The sequence below is a fragment of the Sylvia atricapilla genome, chromosome 1 (genome assembly GCF_009819655.1).
Source record: "Sylvia atricapilla isolate bSylAtr1 chromosome 1, bSylAtr1.pri, whole genome shotgun sequence".
NCBI lineage: Eukaryota > Metazoa > Chordata > Aves > Passeriformes > Sylviidae > Sylvia > Sylvia atricapilla.
Window position 1 is genome coordinate 15,392,808 of NC_089140.1, and position 21,559 is coordinate 15,414,366.

General features: G+C 41.2%; 1 protein-coding gene across 1 annotated transcript; it reads left to right on the forward strand.

Moving 5' to 3' along the window:
* Positions 1 to 1,068: 1,068 nt before the first annotated feature.
* On the forward strand, positions 1,069 to 20,347 carry MAP3K8 (mitogen-activated protein kinase kinase kinase 8). The gene is made up of 9 exons (XM_066315560.1): positions 1,069 to 1,126; positions 4,287 to 4,413; positions 5,308 to 5,668; positions 8,715 to 8,879; positions 10,334 to 10,595; positions 13,177 to 13,283; positions 17,238 to 17,390; positions 18,037 to 18,283; positions 19,782 to 20,347. Exons 2-9 carry the CDS (start codon positions 4,379 to 4,381, stop codon positions 19,913 to 19,915), a joined length of 1,464 nt encoding a protein of 487 aa, XP_066171657.1. The 5' UTR covers positions 1,069 to 1,126; positions 4,287 to 4,378; the 3' UTR covers positions 19,916 to 20,347.
* Positions 20,348 to 21,559: the final 1,212 nt, after the last annotated feature.

Below are 21,559 nucleotides of genomic sequence, written 5' to 3' on the forward strand. Positions count from 1 at the left end.
CTGCACCCCCTGCCCTGCCGGGACACTCCTGCAGTTCCAGCTATCACCGCGGAGCTTCTGATTATCCACCAGCTCGGGATTTTCCAGCTTTCCAGCCTGATGCTCTCGGACACCCAAGAGATCGGACGGTCCCGTCTGTTTCACAAAGCCCCTCGAGGTTACTGCTTCTTTTTATTTTTTATATTTTAGTTTTGTTTGCTTTGTTATACATACTAGTAAAGAACTGTTATTCCTATTCCCATACCTCTGCCTAAAACCCCCTTTAATTTTCTAAATTATAATAATTTGGAGGGAGGATATATGAATTCTCCATCCCTAGGGAGGCCCTGTCCTTCCCTAGTAGATATCTGTCTTTCAGACCAAGACAATAGTTTTGCCATTGACTTCAGTAAGCAAATAGTCATTACACTGCAGATAATGAACCAAAAATCCATCTTGTGTCTCTCGACACCTTGAGACAAATTCAACTCATCAGCTCCTAGTGCTGTGGCAGCTGGTTTTGTTAAAGGTTTGCTACTTTGTAAAGGTTTTTGTTTGCTACTTGTCTCCTTAAAAACGAACTGACTGAAGATGAGCTTTTGGTCAGCACAGTTTTTTGCAAGAATTACTTCCTTCTGGATAAGAAATAAAGTCTTGTCCAATTTTAGCAACTACCCAACTCACACTACTGTGTCCCGGAGTATTTTAATACTACTGCCACTAACAAATTCTTCACATTGTTGTCCTAAATTCCATCCGCGTGTCAGCTGAAGTTTGATTCAGATAATGTTTAAACTCTTAGGACGCTGGTGGACGCCCTCTAGGCGCCCACGGAAGCATGAGGTGGTGGGAAAGGGGTTTACCGATGCCACCGCCGGGGACAAGCCATTGCCGCCGCGCGATGCCACCGCCGGAGCAGCAGGCGATCGCTGGCCGGGCTTGAGGCCGGGTTAGGACAGCGCCGCGCTTGCTGCTGCCGGGAAACCGAAATAGAAACCGGGAGCGGAGCCGCCCCGGTCCCCCGCCCTCGGCCAGGGGCGGGCGGTGCTACCTGCGCCCCTCCCCGCCCCCGGAGCTCCCCGCGGGACCCGGCGGAGCGGCGCGGCTGCGGGCGGACGGGCGGCGCGGGCTCTCCGGCGCCCCGCGGGTGAGCAGGGCGGCAGGGCAGGGGGAGCCCTGGCGGGATGGAGCGGAGCGGAGCGGGGCTGCGCTGCCGCGGGGAGGCGGCTCGGGTCCCCGGCTGGGGCCGCAGCGCTGTCCCGGCCAGGTCCCCGGCTGCCCTCGGCCTCCGGAGCTGCGTGGTGTGCCGGGGGAGCCGCCGGGGCTGCGGCACCTGCGCTGTCCCCGAGGGCTGCAGGGCAGGAAGGGGGGCTGGGGCTGCGCTCTGCTGCTGCCAGCGCTGCGGGAGACGCGGATTTTCTTATTTCAAGTGAATCCGTGAAATGATGTCGAAATTGAAATTGTTGATATTTCTTGTTTCTTTAACAGTAGAAGTTGTTTTTTTCAGAGGGTTTGTGTTTTTCAAGGTCTGTCGATAAGTTTTCTTAAAAGTAAATAAGGACTTTTTTCATTTCTAGTGAGCAGTCACTTGTAGCATAGACCAGAAGATTATTCTCTAAAAACAGCAGAAGAGATCTTTATTATGGGTGTATGATTGTGTTGAGCCATTCTATGCAGTTTGTGGCTAGCTTTTTTTTTTGGGGGGGGGGGGGGGGGGGAGAGGGATGTTGAGGGTTTTTGTCTGTGTGGTTTTGGTTTTTAAATTCTGTTTTTATTGTAGATTTTATTCAAATTTTTCCATTGTTGATCCTCGACACACAAGAAATCCCATAGGGGCTCAGCAGTCTGATATCCAGTTACTCTTTTTTAATATGATGGATATAAGGATGGTCTCTGGCAGCACACTTCTTAGGCAGAAGGGGTTGAAAAGCTACGCAGAGAATAGAGAAATAAACCTTTGACTTACAAATTACTCATGTGATGATGTTGAAATATTGGCAAAACTGGAGAAAGAGTCTTGTGCTTTGGCAACTGACCTAAGTGTTTGTATGAAGTTTTATTTTTCCACTGCAGGTAAACCCAGTTTTTTAGCTGAGAATCTAAGTAAAGCATACTTAGTGGTGTCATTTTTTCATGAACCTAGATTATATAGGATGATTTTGAATACTACATGAGTGTCCACCACTGATACTAGTACAGGATTTTAAGGATAAATAGGAAGAATGAATTCCCCACTGGAAAATGGACCTTTTATTTTTGGCCTGTAGGGGAAATATAATACTAAATTGCTGCATAATTTTAAAAATCATTTTTTATAGTCTAGACACTGCTTTTATTGTGTAAGTGTTTAGTGCTTAAAGTTTGCTAGATATAAGGAAAAATAAAATCATTTAGGTTGGAAAAATTATTAAGTCCAACCCAGCACTATCAAGCCCACCACTAAACTGTGTCATGTCTACATGTATGTCTTTTAAATCCTCCTCCGGGGTGGTGATTCCACCACTTCCCTTGGCAGCCTGTTCCAGTGTTTGACAACTCTTTCAGTGAAGAAATTTTTCCTAATATCCAGCCTCTCCTGGCACAAGTTGAGGCCATTTCCCCTTGTCCCATCACTTGTTATTTGAGATAAGAGACCAGCTCCCACTTCACTACCTCTTCTTTTCAAGTAGTTGTAAAGGTGAAGGGTTTGCAGCTTTTCTCAAGCACCAAAAGCACAGAACTGAGAATATGCAATTATAATCACTTCTTCATGTTATTCAGAGCTTTTTGGATAGTAGTGAAACTGCCAAGAGTATTATTAGTATTATGCTCTAGTTTGGTAACATATTGAGGAACAGAGCAGAGCTAGCACTTCCAGAAAGCTACTTTTGGTCTAATTTGTACAGATGCTTTGTGTGTGAGATTCCTGTCAGAGAATAGATTAGTTTAACTGTGGTATGTATTTGTCTTTACCCACAAAAGACCAGTGCATCTAAAGGTGCATGTTTTTCTTCAGAAAATCCCTCAGGACTAGTTTGTAACTACCTGACTTTACACATGAGGTCTCTTGGTTCGTTTTATGACAGCACTGTTGCTTTTCTTTTGAATCCCATTAATTCAGCAGCATAAAAACAAACAACAACAACAACAACAACAACAACAACAACAACAACAACAACAACAAAAAAAAGGAAAAAAACAAAACAAAAAAAAAAAAACCCTACAATGAATAGAAGTCCTGCTCTGGGGAAAAATAGAAATCTCATTTCTATTAAAAAGTAATCATGTTCAGGCTTTGTTAATTGCCTATAGCTTGGTCATGGAGCAAGTTGAGGTGATGGGGGCTAGAAAACACCTACAGCATCTTTTTCCTTTTTGTAACCTCTCTGAGCACCCAGGGTACAAAGCCTGGGCCTCCTCAATCAAGTAGTGCTAGTGACCACAAAGTTTGCAACTTGGCTGCCCTAATGCTGGGGATGTGGGTTGATTAGGGCTGGATGAACTGATAGAGAGTGCTGGTGAAAGTCTCTGTGCTTGTCTTGGGGGAACAGAGGTACTGCTCTGCCACTATCACTCACAGAGTTTGGGTCTGAGTTTGAAAAGGAACAGGCACTCTGTTTGCCTTTTCTGACAGTGCATCTGCTGTCCTGTCCTGCCTTTTGAATTTTCAGCACGTGGTCTGATTTCTCTGCCAACGCAGACACGTCATTTTGCTTGGTTTTCTGCACATTAGAGCTGACGTAAATACTCTAACCCATGAGAAATATGTGCCACAAAGCTTCTACGTCCTTGTGGTGAGGGTAAGAAAGATAGTGATCGTACCCAGAAACTGTACCTGGGTAAATGCATTGCTCCATGGCCTCAGGGGACTGAGTCTGCTGCCTGTCCTTGAGATAAGGTTTTGTTTTCTGCTTTTTTTTTTTTTTTTAAGTATCTTTTTTGCCTAGTTGTTATCTTTTGCCCAAAATAGATGGTGCAGTGGATTACAAAAAGGGAAATGAGAGCTCTCTAAAGAGGGCATGCTGTAGTCAGTTCTGGTAAAGGAAAAGGAGGTCCTGCTATTTGCTTAAGCAGACATGAGACAGAATAAATCTCAGGACCTAACCATGGAAAAACTATTTTTCACTACTACTTGGAAATCTGGATGATACAGTAGCTTGATTCTTTCTTGAGTTGTCATCTTTTTCTGTAGAAAAATCCCCTGTTATCTCAACCTTGTGATTACTAGCTCTTCTTTCCATGAAGCAAATGATCTATATGAGTACAAACCAGTCCTTCTGCTTGAGCTGGTATGCAATGGCTTTACTTGTTTTGCTTTTTTTTAATAGACTGCCACAGAACACTGTGAAATTATCATCAGTGGTAAATACGGGTTCAGAAAAACGTGATGACTTCAGGGATTCTATTGAGATGTTCTTAAATGGTTTTGAGTGATGTAATCAGGTTAAATACAAGGTAAGTGCTCTAGACATTTATGTGTTGGAAACTATTTGTGTCAGTATTTTAATGACTGACCATGCTATGTTTTTAACTGGAATATGTAACTCTCTGAAATAAAAAGGAACTTTTGGGGAAGTTGAATCCAGCTTGCTGTAAATCCATTCCAGCAAAATAGTTGCAATAGTAACCTAAAAAGTTATTGTTAGGATTAGTGGGAACAGAACAAACTGCTGGAAACGGCTTCAAAAGCCCATTGCTCTTATGATAGCTCAGTTTCTGACTTTCTTCTAAAAGGGTGAAAAATTCAGTTCAAGTCTAGTTCTGACCAGTTATTTGCAAAAAAAATTATGGCTTTTGTATCTCAAGTGGTGACAGTTGTGCTTCATACAATGATACTAACAGATGTTACTAGTGGAATGACCTTGCTTTGTGACCTTTCCTTCTTTCTGAATACATCATGTAAATTGTCAATACAGACATAAGCTAATTTTCAATTACCTTAGACATAAACTAATTGAGAGTGTTAATATCTCTCTGTCGTTCTTTTCCAAACAATGAATTCCTTTGTTTGTATTGAGGGTGCTCCTTCATTTTTGCATATCTATCACAGTGGTGTATTCTTACTGTACCTGTTCCTTCTAGGGGAAGCTTTATCATAGTAAATTCTGAGAGGAGTGACAGGGGAGGTTAATTAATAACTTCTAAGTAAATTTCACTAGCAAATATTTTTCCATTTTGTCTTTACCCAGGATCCTAATTATTATTTTCTTCGTAATACAAGCTATTAATTTTAAATATAAATATATAATGATGAGCTGCTGATCACTCTGATAACTCGTTTTCATTCTTATTTTGCTAAAACAAATTTTGGTGAAAAGTGTTTTCAAGTTAGTTTCTTTTTTTTTCCAGGAGTGATTTTGCAAAGTGGACAGTAATGGAGTATATGAGCACAGGTAGTGATAGCAAAGAGGAGATTGACTTGTTGCTTGCTGATCTAAACATGTCTGAGGTGATAGCCATCATGGAAAACCATTATCCAGGTGAAGACATTGCAGTCTATGAAGACAACTTAATTACAATGTGTGAAGAGGCAAATCAAAATGATGAACGCGCAGAATCATTGCTGTTTTGTGAAAGGGAGGTCTCTTTGATGTCCTCGGTCAAATACGGGACTGTGGAAGACCTGCTTGCTTTTGCAAATCAGGTGTCTAACACTGCAAAACAATTCAAGGGATGCAGACAACAGGAATCTGGAATCCTCTTGAATATGGTATGTCTGTTTTCCTTTTACTTGTCATTTCACAGATTTTAGGAATTAGAAGTTTTTAATGATTCTAAATAAAGATCACTTCCAGGAGTGACAGGCTGTGGTTTCCTGCGCAGCCCTGGGGCTGGAAGGGTCTCTGAGCCTATCAGGTCTAGCCCCTGCAGTCTCAGGCAGCAATGGAGAAAGGACTGTTGGTCAGACGGATCCACTCTGTTATCTCTTAGTATCCCTGGAGGTTAGAAAACATTTCCCAGTGTTGAATACAAACTTGAGACAAGCAGTCAAAAAGCAAAATCTACAACTCGTTTTGTCCTTTCAGAACTTAAATGGGGCTTTTAAGAACCAGAACTTGTATTAAAAAGACAGAGAGTGACATTTTGGAAGGGTATGTTGTAATAGGACAAGGATCAATAGGACAATCATTCCTCCTTGAATGATTTTAAACTAAAAGTGTAGTGATTTCTTTACTCTGAGAGTGGTAAGGCTCTGGAACAGACTGTACAGAGAAATTGTGGATGACCCATCCCTGGAAGTGTTCAAGGCCAGGTTGGATGGGGCACTGAGCAACTTGACCTAGTGGATGACTAGGTCATAGTCATTGCAATTTCCATAGTAGGGGGATTGCAACTAGGTGATCTTTAAGATCCCTTCCAGCCAAAGCCTATCTATGATTCTATGAATTATGATGGTTTACAGGTCTCGGAAATAGTAAGAACCTTCTAGTACCTTGTGTTCATGCAATAACACGTTCATTATGCAAACTCCCAAAAATAAAGACCTAAGATCTAATGATACAGTTCCTACATTTGCTCTATTTGCACAAAATGTCAACAAGTAGTAATGTGAAGAGAAAAAGCACATACTATCAAGTGTGATTTACAGAGTTACAATATTATGTAATATCTCACACCACTAAATTTAAGTATATATGTGTGAGATATTTAGGTATTAATTTTTCCCTAAAATTGTGTTCTACTACCATCTCTGGATATTAGTGTCATCAACCTTTTGTTTAAGATCAGTGTTGCAATGGAATTCTATTCATGTATGTTGGTGTTGCTGCTGTATTTTTTTAAGATGCTTTACATCTATCATCTTAAATATTTCACATGTAATGTATTTTATATGTGGACACTGGTTGCTTGAGGCTTACTGGTTTTTCAGGGTATTGCTTTATTCTGATTTGGAGGGCGCATTCCAGTATTGCAAAACAATCACTTTTCAACTCTGTAACATTGAAATGACACTTAGTAATATTAAATATTTCCTATACTCAGGGTAGACACTGTTCTACATACTCATGGTTGTTTTGCTTGCATATTGGTTCTACAGATGCATACAATTGGTATGAACCAAGGACTATTAGGTGCACGTGATCCCATTATGCAACTGAGGGTTGGAGACAGGGCATTACCTGTGCATGCATTTCAGCAGGTGCATTGCTCTGTGAATATCTACAGCATTTTGGTTAGGATCAGAAGTGTTTCTGATTGCCTGGTGACCCTCACTGACTGCTTGCATCAGTGGCTTGCACCACAAAGGGTCTTGAAGTGCACAAGCTGGATTTTTCAAACTGAATGATTCATTGCAGCCACAGACAAATGTTCATAGGGTGAGGCTAGGAACTAGTCCTAAAAGCCTCCTGAAAGCATGAATAGTGTAGTGGTTGTTGCTGTCTTGCTCTGCAAATCAACTCTGCTCGGTGTCTTTTTCTTTCCAGGGTAAGGTGTGACCCATATGGATTAGTCTCAACCCTTTGAAATGCAGAAGTAGGCAAGCAAGGTGTACAGATTGTTATACATGTAGAGATTGCTTTACCCTGGGTCTAGTAAATAGAGGGAAGGCTTGTTCTCTCTATCCTAAGCAGAATACTTTTTATTAAAGGACAGCCCCCTATGCCCCCTTGGCCAAAGGTTAAGAATTTATCCTCCCCAGATTTAGGAACTTAGAAGAATTAATTTATTTCATGTAGGTACCAATCACAAATGACAATTTTAGCACTCATGAAGGCAGATCAAGAATGAAAGATGATATGTTACATCTTAAATAGAAATCTAAACCAAATAATCTTTCTGATATGGTGTATTCTTAAAAAGGGTAGCTGAAGCGCTGAGTATTTGAGACCCTGTGACAGACATGAAATGATAAATATCCTTTATGTGATTTTACATCTCTTCAAGAATCTTGATAAAGTAGCAGTAAGGAGATTAAGGATATTCCAGATACTGGCTGAAATAATTAGAAGCATATTCATAGGGAATGTTATTAATTTTGTAGCTGGGAGACTGAAGAAGCAACATCAGAGATGAAGCAGTACTCACATGGCTGTAGTTAGGCGTTTGGTCTCTGTCACGTGCAGAGGGAGGGAACTGTTTGGGAGAAAGATTTAGAGCAAGATACTGGCTTAGGTGCCCTGAATCCCCTCGTTGCCTAGTTGCTGGTACAGAAGAACCAAAGTTCACAACATTACCTACCTAGAGGGTAGGCAGTGTTACTCCCACTCTTGTTTTTTAATCTATGGTATTAAACTAGAGGAAAGTGGCTGGTAAAATCAAGACAGACTTCTTTGACCTTTTAATAAGCAGCAGAAACTCCAATACAAGTTGGAAAATTAAACTAGCAGTACATGTGATATTAGGAAATGCTGAAACTCTTGCTCATATTGTATAAGATAACCTGTGAGTAACAGGTATGCGGCATAACAAGTTAACAGATTACAGGAAGGACAAACATGTGCAGGTAAATCTAATAACAAGAGGTGGGTAATTTCATTAACCCAGCTGCTGTTGTTGTTGTTTCAAGACAATTAATTGCAACTTACACTTCATAAGTTAGTCACTGGAGAGAAACGTGGATGCCTGGGCTGTGAATGAATGCCACACCTCACATGCTGTTCTCATTTGGTGTTACTAAATAAAGACTGCTAAGCAGATCATGTGCATCATTCACATAAGTGATATATTTTTTTCCCCACTATATGTATAAAATTAATTAGATTTGAAGTAGTTTTAACTTCACTGTGGTTTTTATTATTTATTTAACTCCACAGATCACACCCAAGAACGGGCGCTATCAAATTGACTCGGATGTGCTCCTGTTTCCATGGAAGTTGACTTACAGGAATATTGGTTCTGATTTTATTCCTCGGGGAGCTTTTGGGAAAGTGTACTTAGCCCAAGACAGAGAAACCAAGAAACGAATGGCATGCAAACTGGTATGTTAGTTCAGTAGCGTTATCTCTGAGCAAATATTGTATAACATATTACTTACAGTATATTTTCAAATATGTCTGCATCACATTCCACTGTTGGCTGATGAACATCTTGCTTTTGTTGGCCTAAACAAGGTGGGGGAAATGCACACTTCTGTTAGCTTGTTTAAATTTTTTGGCTATAAAGGTGCAAATGTTTCAGCATTTTGAAAGTATTTAGAACTGTATGTAACTGGCATATGGGCTGTGGTGCAGAGTGGATTTTCTGTTTGTCCTGCTGTGGTAAAACATCAGTGTGAGATCCTGTTACTGCTGAAGGTGGTAGCAAAACTCTGCTGCTGCAGATGTTTTAGGCTCTCGTCCTTTAACTGAGGTGCTCAGACTTCACTTTTCTGTACTCCAGTGCCATTAAGTCCCTGAGAACTCAGTATGTGCAATCTTACTGTGTTTTGGCCACTGACAGAGTTAAGGTTGTGAGATGCCTCAAAAGAACTACTGAGTATTGCCCTACTTTTTTGCAAGCCAACATTTTCTTTCAGCTATGCCTTTTAGCATACTATTTTGAATAGAGTAGTAAATATTCAGGGCCAGTAAAAGTGCAGTTGGAACATTTCTCTATATCCCTCAGCTCATGAATAAATACCTGTATTAATTCCGTGTGTGAAAGACTTGGGCAGGCAGCTGTATGTCCTTCCCCTGCAGCCAGTGTGTCCACATGGGGACAGATTGTTAGCTGCTCCTGCATAACCCACTGCAGAGTTCAAGTATCCTAATGTTTCTGAAAATGCAAACAGTATTTCTCATTGAAATAAATGAGCCTCTTATTTGCTTCACAGACACAAGTCCAAGGGAAGAAGACTAAACAGAGCAGTAGTAGCTTTTCTGTGTGTAAGCAAACACTGCTTTTATTGTCTCAGCAATCTGCCATCAGTACTTTTTAAAGAAATATCGTGCTGCTGGCGCTCCCTTCAAAGCAGGTTTCATTTCTTGTAAGCCATAAACCAGTGCTGATAAGGACTGAATTGAGGTCACTAATGGGCCTGAGCACTGCAAGCACTGAGCCACCTGTCAGATGGGTGGGTAATTCTGGTAGTGCAGATGAGTGCACAAAGCTAATGGAAAAAGCAGTGGGAATTTTATCTCCTTCACCAGGAAGTTTGCATAAAGCTTTTGCGTAATCACTGGATTTTAACAGGAATAACTCTTGCTACATTGCTTTTTCTGGAAGATTGCATTTTTTATTTGGGCTTAATTCCAAAATATCTCTCAACTTTTAACAGGATGTCTCTCAGCTGCAAAGAAAGAAAAGTCACAGGAGCAAAGTAAAGCTTAGTATTTTAACAAGTGGATACAAGTGCTATACTTCCTCCTTTCCTGTTAATCTATAGGATAATTAATGTCCACGTGGATAACTTGTTTTTGTAATGGATAACTGTGGTTTTATTTCACTGTCCTAGGTCCCAGTGGAACAGTTCAAACCGTCAGATGTTGAAATACAGGCATGTTTCCGTCATGAAAACATTGCTGAATTATACGGTGCTATTCTGTGGGATGAGACGATCCATCTCTTCATGGAAGCTGGAGAGGGAGGATCTGTCATGGAAAAGCTGGAGAGCTGTGGTCCTATGAGAGAGTTTGAAATAATTTGGGTGACAAAGCATATTCTCAAAGGACTTGACTTTCTCCACTCAAAGAGGATTATCCACCATGATATCAAACGTACGTCTGTGTGATTCCTGGGGGTCCTTTCTGGTTCTGGCTGGCCTGGGGCCCTGGGGGATTCCCTGGGACTGACCTGGGGCACTCAGCCTTACATCTCTGAGTGGGAGGGATGGATAATGCTTAACAAATGGCAAGGTCAGGTTCTGGAGGTAAGAGTTACTTACACTATTTATCAATTCACTCCAGCAAAGAGGGTAATTAGAAAGTCAAAGATCCTATGCTATTCATGAGCAACTCAATTTAAATGAAAACCTGAAGAGTGAGATTATCAGTCCATGTTCAGCCAGAAGTTTCCTGCTTTCAACATAAATTCATTCTGAATGTTTCCATGCTCACCTTCGACTCGCACCTTCTTTTAGATTTTACATTTCTACACAAGTGTTTCTCAGTTTGAGACACTTTTGAAATAAATACATAATTTTTGCTGTTTTTTTTCTTTCAACAAGTACAGCGAATTTTAATATATATGTTTGCTTTTAAAAATATCAGGATATTAACATATATAAACAACCAAACATATTGATGTGAAGCCTGAATTATATACACTAGTATTAAATTGCTTTAAAATTCAATTTTAATGTGTTGCATTTAAGTTAGTATTAAATGCTGTTTCTCTACCACCTCTGCCCACAGATAGATTCATCTCTGTGAGTTTATTTAGCTAAACTTGAGGGTTTAAAGTAGAAATATTCAGACTGAAGCATTACAGTAGTTCACAGATGATGATTATTAGGAATTGCTAAATTTTTATCTCAGTTTTGTATTTTTAGTTTATTGGGTTTTTTAAATTTAGTATGGGTGAGTACTTTAGATGTAAACTTTTGAGATTCTGACAGCTACAAAACTGATTACTTTTTCCCTTAATTTTTCTTTCTCATTTGTAGTAAGAGTCTTTCCTATGGGTTTATTTTAATTGCCAGTAGCAAAGACATTAATTAAGTGATCTAAAAACCAAACCAGCCCAAAGCCTACTACATCTATGTAGTGAATAGGAGAACCAGCCCATTGTGAAGGTGGTGGATATGAGTGTGTTTCACCTTTCCCAGCCTTTTCCTGTGTTGGTGGATGCAGGGCAGGTGATGAGGCAGAGGTTGCCTGGGGCAGATGTGGTTGCCCAGAGGTGCCTGGGGTGAGCCCTGATCATGCTCCTGCCTGTTTGGTGCCTGGGGTGAGCTGGGTAGTCCAGGCTTGAGATGGAGACATGCCTACCGCCTGGCAAGGCAGCCTCCATGCAGGGAGCAGTGTGTGTTTTCCCTCCCCAGGTGGAATCAATAGAAAAGACTATTCCCAAAACCTCTGATTTCTTCCTCACTCTGTCTGTTGCTTTTGAGCTGCAATTGAGTCTGTTCTGCTGATACAGAAGATGAGGATTTATTGAGAGGAAAAAATGCCCTGAGCAAGGAAGGGGAGGAAGACATTCTGGTTCTGGGGAGGTGTTCAGTGCTGCCACTCATTATAACTTTTGGTTGGAGAGCAGTTGAACCATCAGGCTGTTTGGTGGGGGGAGCTTCAGCTGCAGCTGGGGCTGAGTACGGTCCCAGACAGGCAGCAGATCCTGCTGCACTGTGGCCCTTTGCACCATCTCTTATGGGGTGTTTAAAATCTGTATCTTCAAAGTTGTCCTTAAAATTACAGATTTGCAGAGTCTATAGCACTGGTAAGGGGGCAGCTGTGTGAAGCATTGCTTCAGGAATCAGCACTGCTGAAATCAAGTCTGTCCTCCCAGTGGGTGGTCATGGTAGGCACTGTCAAGACGGAAAATGGCCCACAGTTTCCTGTAAGAGAAATGTGTTTATGTTGTGTAACTTGGAGACTTCATTTTACCACATCTTCTGAAATAGCAAACAAGAATTTCTCAAGGTTCACACTGAGCACTACGTTCTTAAATCTTTGATCAGAAATACAGCTGCAAGCAAAGCCTCTGAGTACAAAGTTGTGCCTTAGGCAGAGTTTTATGAAGGAAAGTAAATTAAGTTCCTAGATGCTGCTGCAGTTTAGAGGGAGTTTGAAATGCTTAGTCTTCTATTACTTTTACAGCCATTGTCTATCCTGTTGCCACACTGAGCTGCCCTCATAGACCAGGGCAGGTGACTGGTGTGGCTGCTGTGGAGGGGTCCTGGTTACTCTGTGTTTCTGTCTTCATTTAAATTGTTGCTCTAGAAAAACCTCTTGGTGAGCAACAGTTTTGGTGTTTATAGCCAGAGGTGCCCAGAATGATCTCCACCTTGGAGACCATTAAACATCTTCAGAGTGCTGTGCTGTGGTGCTACCAGTCTTCTGCCTTCCTCCTCTACCCTTAGCCTTTTTCTCTCTCTCTTTGTATTTTTTATATTTCAAGCTAAGAAAATGGCCAAGCATTGATTCTTTTACATAAACCAGTCCAGTTTGATTTTTAAGATATGATTTAAAATTGAACCAAATCATTACCAGACCTATTTTGGCTAGAAGGATATTGGCTGTAGAGAGTGGTTGTGCTAATCTCTTTCTCTTTCCAGGCTAGCATCTGAATGAAACAGGAGTGTTGTAAAATAAATACAAGATGTGCCAGACACTTAAATGATTTTTGTTTTTCTTTTAGCAAGCAACATTGTCTTTATGTCAACTAAGGCTGTTTTGGTGGATTTTGGCCTAAGTGTTCAGATGACTGAAGACATTTACTATCCCAAAGATCTTAGAGGAACAGAGGTAAGAAGCTGAAGGGACAAAAGCCCTTACATTGCATTAGTCCTATGGTTGTGGTGTTTAGACTCAAATTTGAAGCTGGAGGGTTAGAAGCATGGGTAAAATACTTACTATAAAACCTATTAAAAAGTTACAAACATTAATAGAGTCTCACTTATATTTATATTTTCAACTTGCTGAATGGAATGCATTGAAAGCTGTGTCACTTTCTCTGCAGTCCCATTTGTTAGCAATTATTCACTGAAGTCAAACAGTACTCTGAGGAGGGTTGTTTGCAGTGTTTCAGCAGCTGGTCAGAGACACTTCAAACAGGAATTTGTTCTTTGCTCTTAGCAAAGATTTAGTCTGAGATACTCAGTATGGACTGGGGTAACCTGCTCAACACTGTACTTTGATTCCTCTTTCAAAACCACAGAAATTACAGATGTCTGGCTTTCATTCCTTAGCCCTTCTAACCTCTGTTCCTCATCTACATGTAACCCTTTGGTTCTTCAGAGGTTGTACAGGGCACGGTTCATGATTATCTGGTAAAATTGCTTAGACATTACAATGATGGAGGTGGGGTCCTTTTCAATGTTCTCAGTGACTTTGAGATTTTGCACACCACTTGGACTGCATTCCTGCCCGGTTGTTTCCAGGGCTGGAGTTTTGGCAAACAACTAAGCTGCTGCAGATGTGGCATTTGTGGTCTATTGCTGGAGGAAATTGTTTACAGGGAATGCTTTAGCTGAAATGTTGGCACTTACCCTTTTAACAGTCTTCCACATGTGTAAAGAGGAGATCCTTGTGTAACTGACAAAAACCATTTCACTTTTTAGAGGGATAGGATAAACCAAGATTTCACAAAAAGTCAGGTTTGTTTGTTTATTTTTTTCAAGATTATTGAGAAAACACTTGAATATTTGTTTTCGATGTCTTTCTAGTCAGGGGAGTTAAGAGCTTAAAATGCTTGCTGAACTGGAAGCAGCATGCTTTCTGGCACTTCATGTATGAGCTTTGTGGGGTTTTTACCTTGGTTTGGGGCTTTGTGTGCTTTTAATAAGAATAAGAACAGTGGTGAGTGTGAGTTGGTAGGGTATTTCCCAATGATGGAGATGTGTGTAAACAGGAAATTTCCATGATTGTGGAACAGACTGGTAAGGATCTGGGTCTTGGAGGACAGGCCAAGTTTGTATTAGTAAGAACAAGTGAAAAGTGAAAACACTTCAGTGTTTTCACTTTGCCCAGTGAAAGACACTTAGTTCTTTGTTTAGTCGGAGGAAAGTGATTCTACACACTCTTAACACCTGCAGTCCTGTTCTCAGAAAGCTGATAATGCCCCCAAGCCCTGAAATACGGCCACATTTGGTGTTTGCTGTCTCAGGGAAGCAGCAATCCTGCTGCAGCACTGCAGCCCAAAGTGAAGTTGGAGAGACAGTACTGGGAAAGGAGATTTTCAGATACTGGTGAAGGACTTACAGGCTACTGTTATTGATGCTTCTATATGTTTTTCTGCTCACAGTCTTCATTCTAGGCCTCTTCCTCTCCACAGTGCCTAATCCTGTTACCCACAAATGCCCTGTGTAGTCTGGCTTTCTTGATTTTTTTTCCAAGTAAGATCTTAACTGTCCAAAGTCCTCTTTGAATTTTGCACCCTGTATTATGCAGCCTTAAGAAGTAGTGCAGTTGTCCTGCTGTTCCTGCATCTAATTGTGGAGCCCCTGGCTGGGGCTCTGTCACTGCCATGCAGCATTGTGCCTGTGAGCAGGCTGGTTTCTCTTACATCTGATATTGGCAGGGACTTGTGTCCTTCAGGGAAGTGGCAGGTGGAGTAACCTTTGTCCCGTGCATGTTCTCTGGGAGTTAGGATTTTTATTCACTTCTACAGCACAGAAAGTCTGAATGTAGTGAATCTTCTTTGTGTTTATGAAAATGAGTAGTTACAATTCTGGGCAACAGGATTAAAAGATAGTTAAATTTTGTTTAGATGGTGTAGTGTGAAAAAAACTGGTGTTCCTGCTTTTGTGTACAAGTCATGCAGAGCATTAAACTGTGGTTGTTATGAAACTGCTCTACAGGAAATACTTTTTCTAGGCAGTTGCTACACTTTTTTTATGCTTTTGTCACTTCGTTAAAATATGTAAGCTTCAGTTACAACCATTTGAGGGTAGAAAGTTGTCTGCTAAAGTTTATTGAATGTGGAAGGTATGATTCATTTTCAGGAATGCTAAACTAAAACTACTGCAGCATGAAGAAACGACTGGGTCTTAGCTGGGCTGTGACACTGGTCTGACTGGCAGGCAAGTGCCAGCCCACCAGTCAGAAGGAATGAGAGCGGGAAGTTATCCATGGCTTGAGCTGTCTGCTTTGGTGACAGCAGACTCTTAGACCAGTCTGAAATCAGAGCTTTGGAGCTCATTTCTGGATTTTGTCCCTGTGCAGTTAAGGTGCATCTTGACCATTTTCTCACCTTAACTGCAGACAGGATCTTGTGCCAGCATTTTTTTTTTGAAGGCAGCTGCTTTTTGCTTATGTAGATTTCACTCAAGTTGCACTGTATTTGCCAAAGACTTCTTTTTGCAAAATTAGAACTTCTGTTCTTTCCTCCTTATGAGACTTAAAGGTGGAGGGCGGAGATGCACTGATTCTCTCTTAGCCCTGAGGAAAGCAATGGATAAGACAGTAGCAGCTGCAGACACCTGCTGAGGCTTTGCACGCACTTCCAATCACAAAATCTATTTGCAGATATGGGACGTAGTTTACTGGGAACAATTCCTTGGAATTTGCGTGATCCCTACAGCCGTTCTCAATCTGTGGTAATAAGCAGTCAAACCACGTGGTGATGAGTTAACTTCCTGCCCTTGTGTCAGTTAATGGCTTTTAATGTGATTCTTTGTGTCAGTATGACTTGAACTAATTAAAGTTTGTTTGAATCCTTTAGAGGGAAATTGGGTGAGGGAAAAGCAGAAACCAGAAGCAAATCTGGTAGCTTGCTAACCTGGTGTGTGCTGTGGGCTGTGCCCATGTGGTGTTGAAACCTGCTGCCCTGGCCAGTGGTGGTGGCAGAGCTGTGCAGGGTGTGCCTCCTGCATCCTGCCTGTCTGGTTCTCCTCCAGCTGCACTCTGAGCTGCCAGTTGCTGGCAGGAGCTTCCAAGATCCTTCTTCAGACTCTTGGCAAATTCAAATGTTTCACTGAAATGTTTGGATGGAAACTATTTTGGTTTCCATCAAGAAGGATTAAAATTTTTGTTTGGAAAAAGGTCAGAAGAGGGATTCTTGTCTTCATAACTGGTCTGGGGGTAATCTGGTGGAAAGGGCACCTAAGTTTTAATTTATGCATTGCCTAGACCTAGCTTGTTCCTCATAATCCCATTTCTCAGTATAAAGCTCCAAACATGCAGGTTACTGGATAAGAAGGAAGAGGTAAAAAGAGTAAAGATGACAGAGTTCTGCTCAGATGGGTTGTGTAGTATTCTGTGTGACGGGGTCTGAGGAGTGGACTCCTACCCCCATGTGGGGGGCTGTCAGTACAGTTCACCCTCTCTCTTTAGCTCATGCCCAGGCATTGTTAAAGCAGAAGGGAGCAGTCCCAGCAGTGCCTCACAAAAAAACCTGGCAATTCAGGCACCTCCTTTTGCTGTGGAGGGATGAGGCTTCAGCTACTCATCTGAACAAGGCAGAGCCATGGCTTGAACCTCAGCCTCTCACAGCTCAGCTAAGGCCTATAGGCACTGACCTGTGGCCCGTCTGAGGAAGGCAAGCCTGAAATATGAGTTTGTCCAGGTACTGTCTCTTTGGCTGTACTAATATGCAGCACAGAACTATTTGATTTCCCAAATGATGCTTGCAGGTACTAGTGGGATGCATCCCCTCAGAGGGGAGTTTCCAGGATCACAAACTGTCATTAAGTCATCTTTGGTTGTTGTTTTCCCTGTGAAGTAATCTTTTCTTTTTTTTTTTTTAACTGCTTTTCACAGATTTACATGAGCCCTGAAGTTATCCTTTGCAGAGGCCACACGACAAAAGCAGACATCTACAGCATGGGAGCTACTATCATTCATATGCAAACAGGCATCCCGCCCTGGGTGAACAGATACCCTCGTTCTGCATATCCGTCCTACCTCTATATTGTAAGTGTCCTTAGCAGAGCCAGCTCAGTATCAGTTGGAGGGTTTCCTCTGCTCTTATTGGGAAAGCTCCTGTCATATAAAAACTATCAAAATATTTGTCAGAGAGATGATATCATCCTTTTTGCTTCAGAGGTGGGAGGGAGAGAAGTGGGTTTTGGTTATTTAGGGGAAGACAGAGACTGAGCTGGAGTTGTCTCTGTGATTCGTGTTTCAATTTACAGGCCTTGGGTTACTGGAAGGACAGGGTTAGATCAATGTGAGACTTGATTGAAACAAGCCCATCTGTCTTCTACTTGTCTGTTTTCCTTAGAAGTTGCAGATAAAAACTGGAGCCTTGGCAGATTTGATTCCTAGATTCTTCTAGTGGGGTACAGAAATTTGGTGAATTTGCATTGGACTGGATTTTAGGCTCACTTGAAGTTTTTTTGAGTTTTAGAATTTGTTATAAAATCTGATTTTTAAAAATGAGATTTTGCGTAATTCTAGGATTTTGTGTAGTTGCATGTTCTGTTCTACTTGACCAGCCCTACTTAGGGAGGTGATGAGTCCTAACTGGGGAATTCCCAGACCACTCGTGGTTTTCCCTGACTTCCTCTTCCACTGTTTTTGGAATAACTGTTTCCATGGTCTTTTTTCACTCCAACAGATACACAAGCAAGCTCCCCCCTTAGAGGATATTGCTGAGGACTGTAGCACTTCCATGAGAGAATTGCTAGAAGCTGCTCTGGACAGGAATCCTAATCACAGGCTGTCTGCAGCGGACTTACTGAAACACGAAGCCTTACACCCACCCCCGGAAGAGCAGCCGCGGTGCCAGAGCCTGGACTCGGCGTTGTTTGAAAGGAAAAGACTGCTGGCCAGGAAGGATCTGCAGCTGCCAGAAAATATTACAGGTAATGGGATAAGGCTCACTTGCCTCGTACTTTATGGACTTCACTTCGTGTCAAATCTTGATTTCAATGAGTGGTAAGGAACCAAGGAAACTCAAAACACATCTGGAAAGGGACCGGTGAGAATCCCAATCACATGAGATCAGACCCGAGGTCATTAGGTGATCTGTAAAATGCCCTTGGCTCCCATGGGGAGGAATTAGCCTGAATTCTGTAAGGCTCTGCAAGGAATGGCTATCAGAAAAGCAGTGGCAATCATCCAGGGCACTTCATGAAGTAAAGATTGTTGTCCCAAATTGACTCAATTTGCCATTGTACTAGAGATGTTTTATAGACACTCTTGATTTGTAAACAATGACAAAGTCCAAAAACCACCAGCAAATCCAACACTTTTTGTCTTTCTAAGGAAAAAAAACACACACTTAAACCATAATTAATGTTGCTGAGTGTCAGCAGTACAAGCCTTTTGTTTTAAAACTAAAAATTACTGTGGGATAGAATGCTGTTGCCCTTGTGCATTAGTAAGTGCTTAATGAAGGATAATACACAAACTAGGTAGGAAACAGCCCTTTCAAGCCCAAGCAAGATTTAGTGCCAACAACCTGCCAACAGGCTTCAAAATGCTTTTCTTCTGCTTACCAAATACATTAGGAGGGTTCTGACAAAAGGCTTTGAAAGACTCTTCCCAGACAAGTGGTTTATTTAACTGGGATAAATATTTTGAAAGATATCTGTGCAAAGTTTTGGGCACTGTAATGCATAATTGTTGCAACAAATTCACCGAAAGAATCAGTCACAGCTTTTAAATTTAGGATGGCACTGTACCTTCTGGATTTTGCCTTGGGGGTGCATAATCCTTTGACCAGCTCAGACCATCTGAATCAATTATTTTGAAAATGAAAAGAATATTTGACCATTAAACTTGGACTTTATTATAGGTCTTGAGATTCCAAGACACTCATTATACAAGTATTCAGGGGAATTCTGCCATTGCAAACTAGATCTGTCTTTTCAGATCTTGATTTAAAAGGAATAAAAATTCTGAAACTGATGGTCTTGTATTCATTCTCTATTGTCACACCCAGACAAAGATGATGTCATGTGTTTAGTTGAAAATTTCCCTATGAGGAAGTAGAATTCTCAGATGGCAGAAACTTAGCAGGTTTTTTCTTGCAACAAACTCTCCTTTAGCACTATAGCTCAGAGGATGAGAAAGTTCTGCCTAGCTGTCCCAGCTGATGGAGACTTTTTTTTAAGTAGTTCAACACACTTGCTGTTTTCAGTTGCAAACTGCTTCCCTTTGTCCTAAAGTTGTGGGTTGGTTTGTTAGAGTTTAATTTATTTGAGGTTTGACTTACGTTGGACTTAAACATTTTCTAAACCACAGAGTAATAAGATAAAATAACAGGCCAAATATTCCACAATAATTACAAACATGAAAATTAACTGATACAGCTATTTGTGCAGTCATGACATGGTTTCTCTGGTTTTTTTTTTTTAGATTCCTCATTGTGTAATGGGAGCATGGAAGAGTCAGACCTGCTAAAGAGACAAAGATCACTGTACATAGACCTTGGAGCTCTTGCTGGTTACTTCAATATTGTTAGGGGACCACCAGCCTTAGAATATGACTGACTCAGTAACATTTTATATTGCTGCGTCAGGAATGGACCTCTACCTCTTAAAACTTGATTTTAAGACTTGATTTTCCAATTTGTACATAAAACTATTGCCATTATAGGCTGTCAAATGTGAATAGTGTTTAATTGCACAGATGATTAAGCTAAACCCTTAGGGGCTCTGATAAGCTGATCCCATGCAGTGATGTTTGTGTCTGCTGGTTGACAACAAGAAGATGGCAAAAAGAACATTGCTGGGAATGTGTTAATCCAGGATATCTTCCTGTGCTGGGCCTTGCACTTTTGTAAAACTTAAAATATATGCTTGCAAGTAATGTCGGGAAAAAATGTAATATAACTGAGCATATGGACTGTAAGTAAGATTGAGTATCTCTGAGCTGTCCTTAGAGAAAACCTTCCTGCCACCCCCCACCTCTCCCCCCCCCCCCCCCCCCCCCCCCCCCCCGCAAAAAATTCCTTTATTTAACCCATAAAAGACTGGTTCAGTCTTGTTCTGTCTTTAAGACTTGGTCAGTCTCTAGTCATTCTTCATGAGAATCAGGGCTTCCCATAAAATGAGCTAATTTCTATCAGCTGTCTGTGGAGTCAGATTATCACTTGCTTACAGATGTGTTTTCACTTTGCATCTTCCCTGAGCAGTGGGAGCTAAGCAGGAGGCTATCCCCTTCTCTATGGGTCAAGAGAATCTTTCTCCGGTAGGATCAGTTAGCTTTGAGATTTGCACGGCAAGTTGGCCCTGACAAGTATGACAGTTACTCCAATTCCCTGAGTTACAACTACTGCAAGGGTATCTATGATAGTTTTCAAGGGTAGATCAAATGTTATTCCCTATTGGTAATAGTGGGCAGGCTCCAAACTCTTGCTTTTTAATACTTTAAAATTGTACACATGTATAATTTCTGTGAGTGCTATGGTTTGGAAAGCGTGTCATTAGTGACAAGCAGTGTTTATGTTCCTATGGAAATGGAATTATATTTTCTTGCTGTGCCTCATACATTTGAAACATGATGTTTTGGATGATAGTAAAACTATGTAAACTGCATAGTCCTGTACATCCCATGGGATGAGAACGTAAACTTTTATAAAACTCTTTCTGATGTTTAGGATGACTGTTTATAAGCATTTTTGTTAAATGGCATACTGTGTATGTTGTACACTGAATCTTTTCTGAAGCACAGTCTCTTTTTCATGTCTGTTATTTAATGTTGCTCCTCTAACACATGATCTTAAACAGATGATTTCTAGTTTGATACTGATATGGTGAAATGAATAAATCCAGCTCAGTGCCTTGAGATGTGGTCATTCTTCCTTCATGTTCAAAAACAGCATGGGACTGCAACTGCATTTGGGCCAACACCCCTTACCACGGTCCAGGTACACTACAGACATCGTTCTAGTTATTGGGAAGTAGGGTGAAGGTGGTTGTTGATGGATTTTGGACTCTGGTAATAGATGGTAAGTATGTCTGGCAAAATCTCCTTCTTACATCCCAACATTCCTTATGGACTGCCTGGGTGTTGCACAGCACTTGTGTACATGGAGCACTTCAGTCCTGATATTAATTTCTGCAAAAATGCTGGGAATAACCCACTTGCTCTAGTGCTTTGTGCAGAATCTCTAGATAACTAGTTGCTTGGAG

Coding starts and splice junctions, on each gene's coding strand:
- MAP3K8 (XM_066315560.1), top strand. CDS start 4,379: ATGGTTTTGAGTGATGTAATCAGGTTAAATACAAG. Junction 10,596..13,176: donor TATCCACCATGATATCAAAC/GTACGTCTGTGT, acceptor TTTTTCTTTTAG/CAAGCAACATTGTCTTTATG. Junction 18,284..19,781: donor GCTGCCAGAAAATATTACAG/GTAATGGGATAA, acceptor TTTTTTTTTTAG/ATTCCTCATTGTGTAATGGG.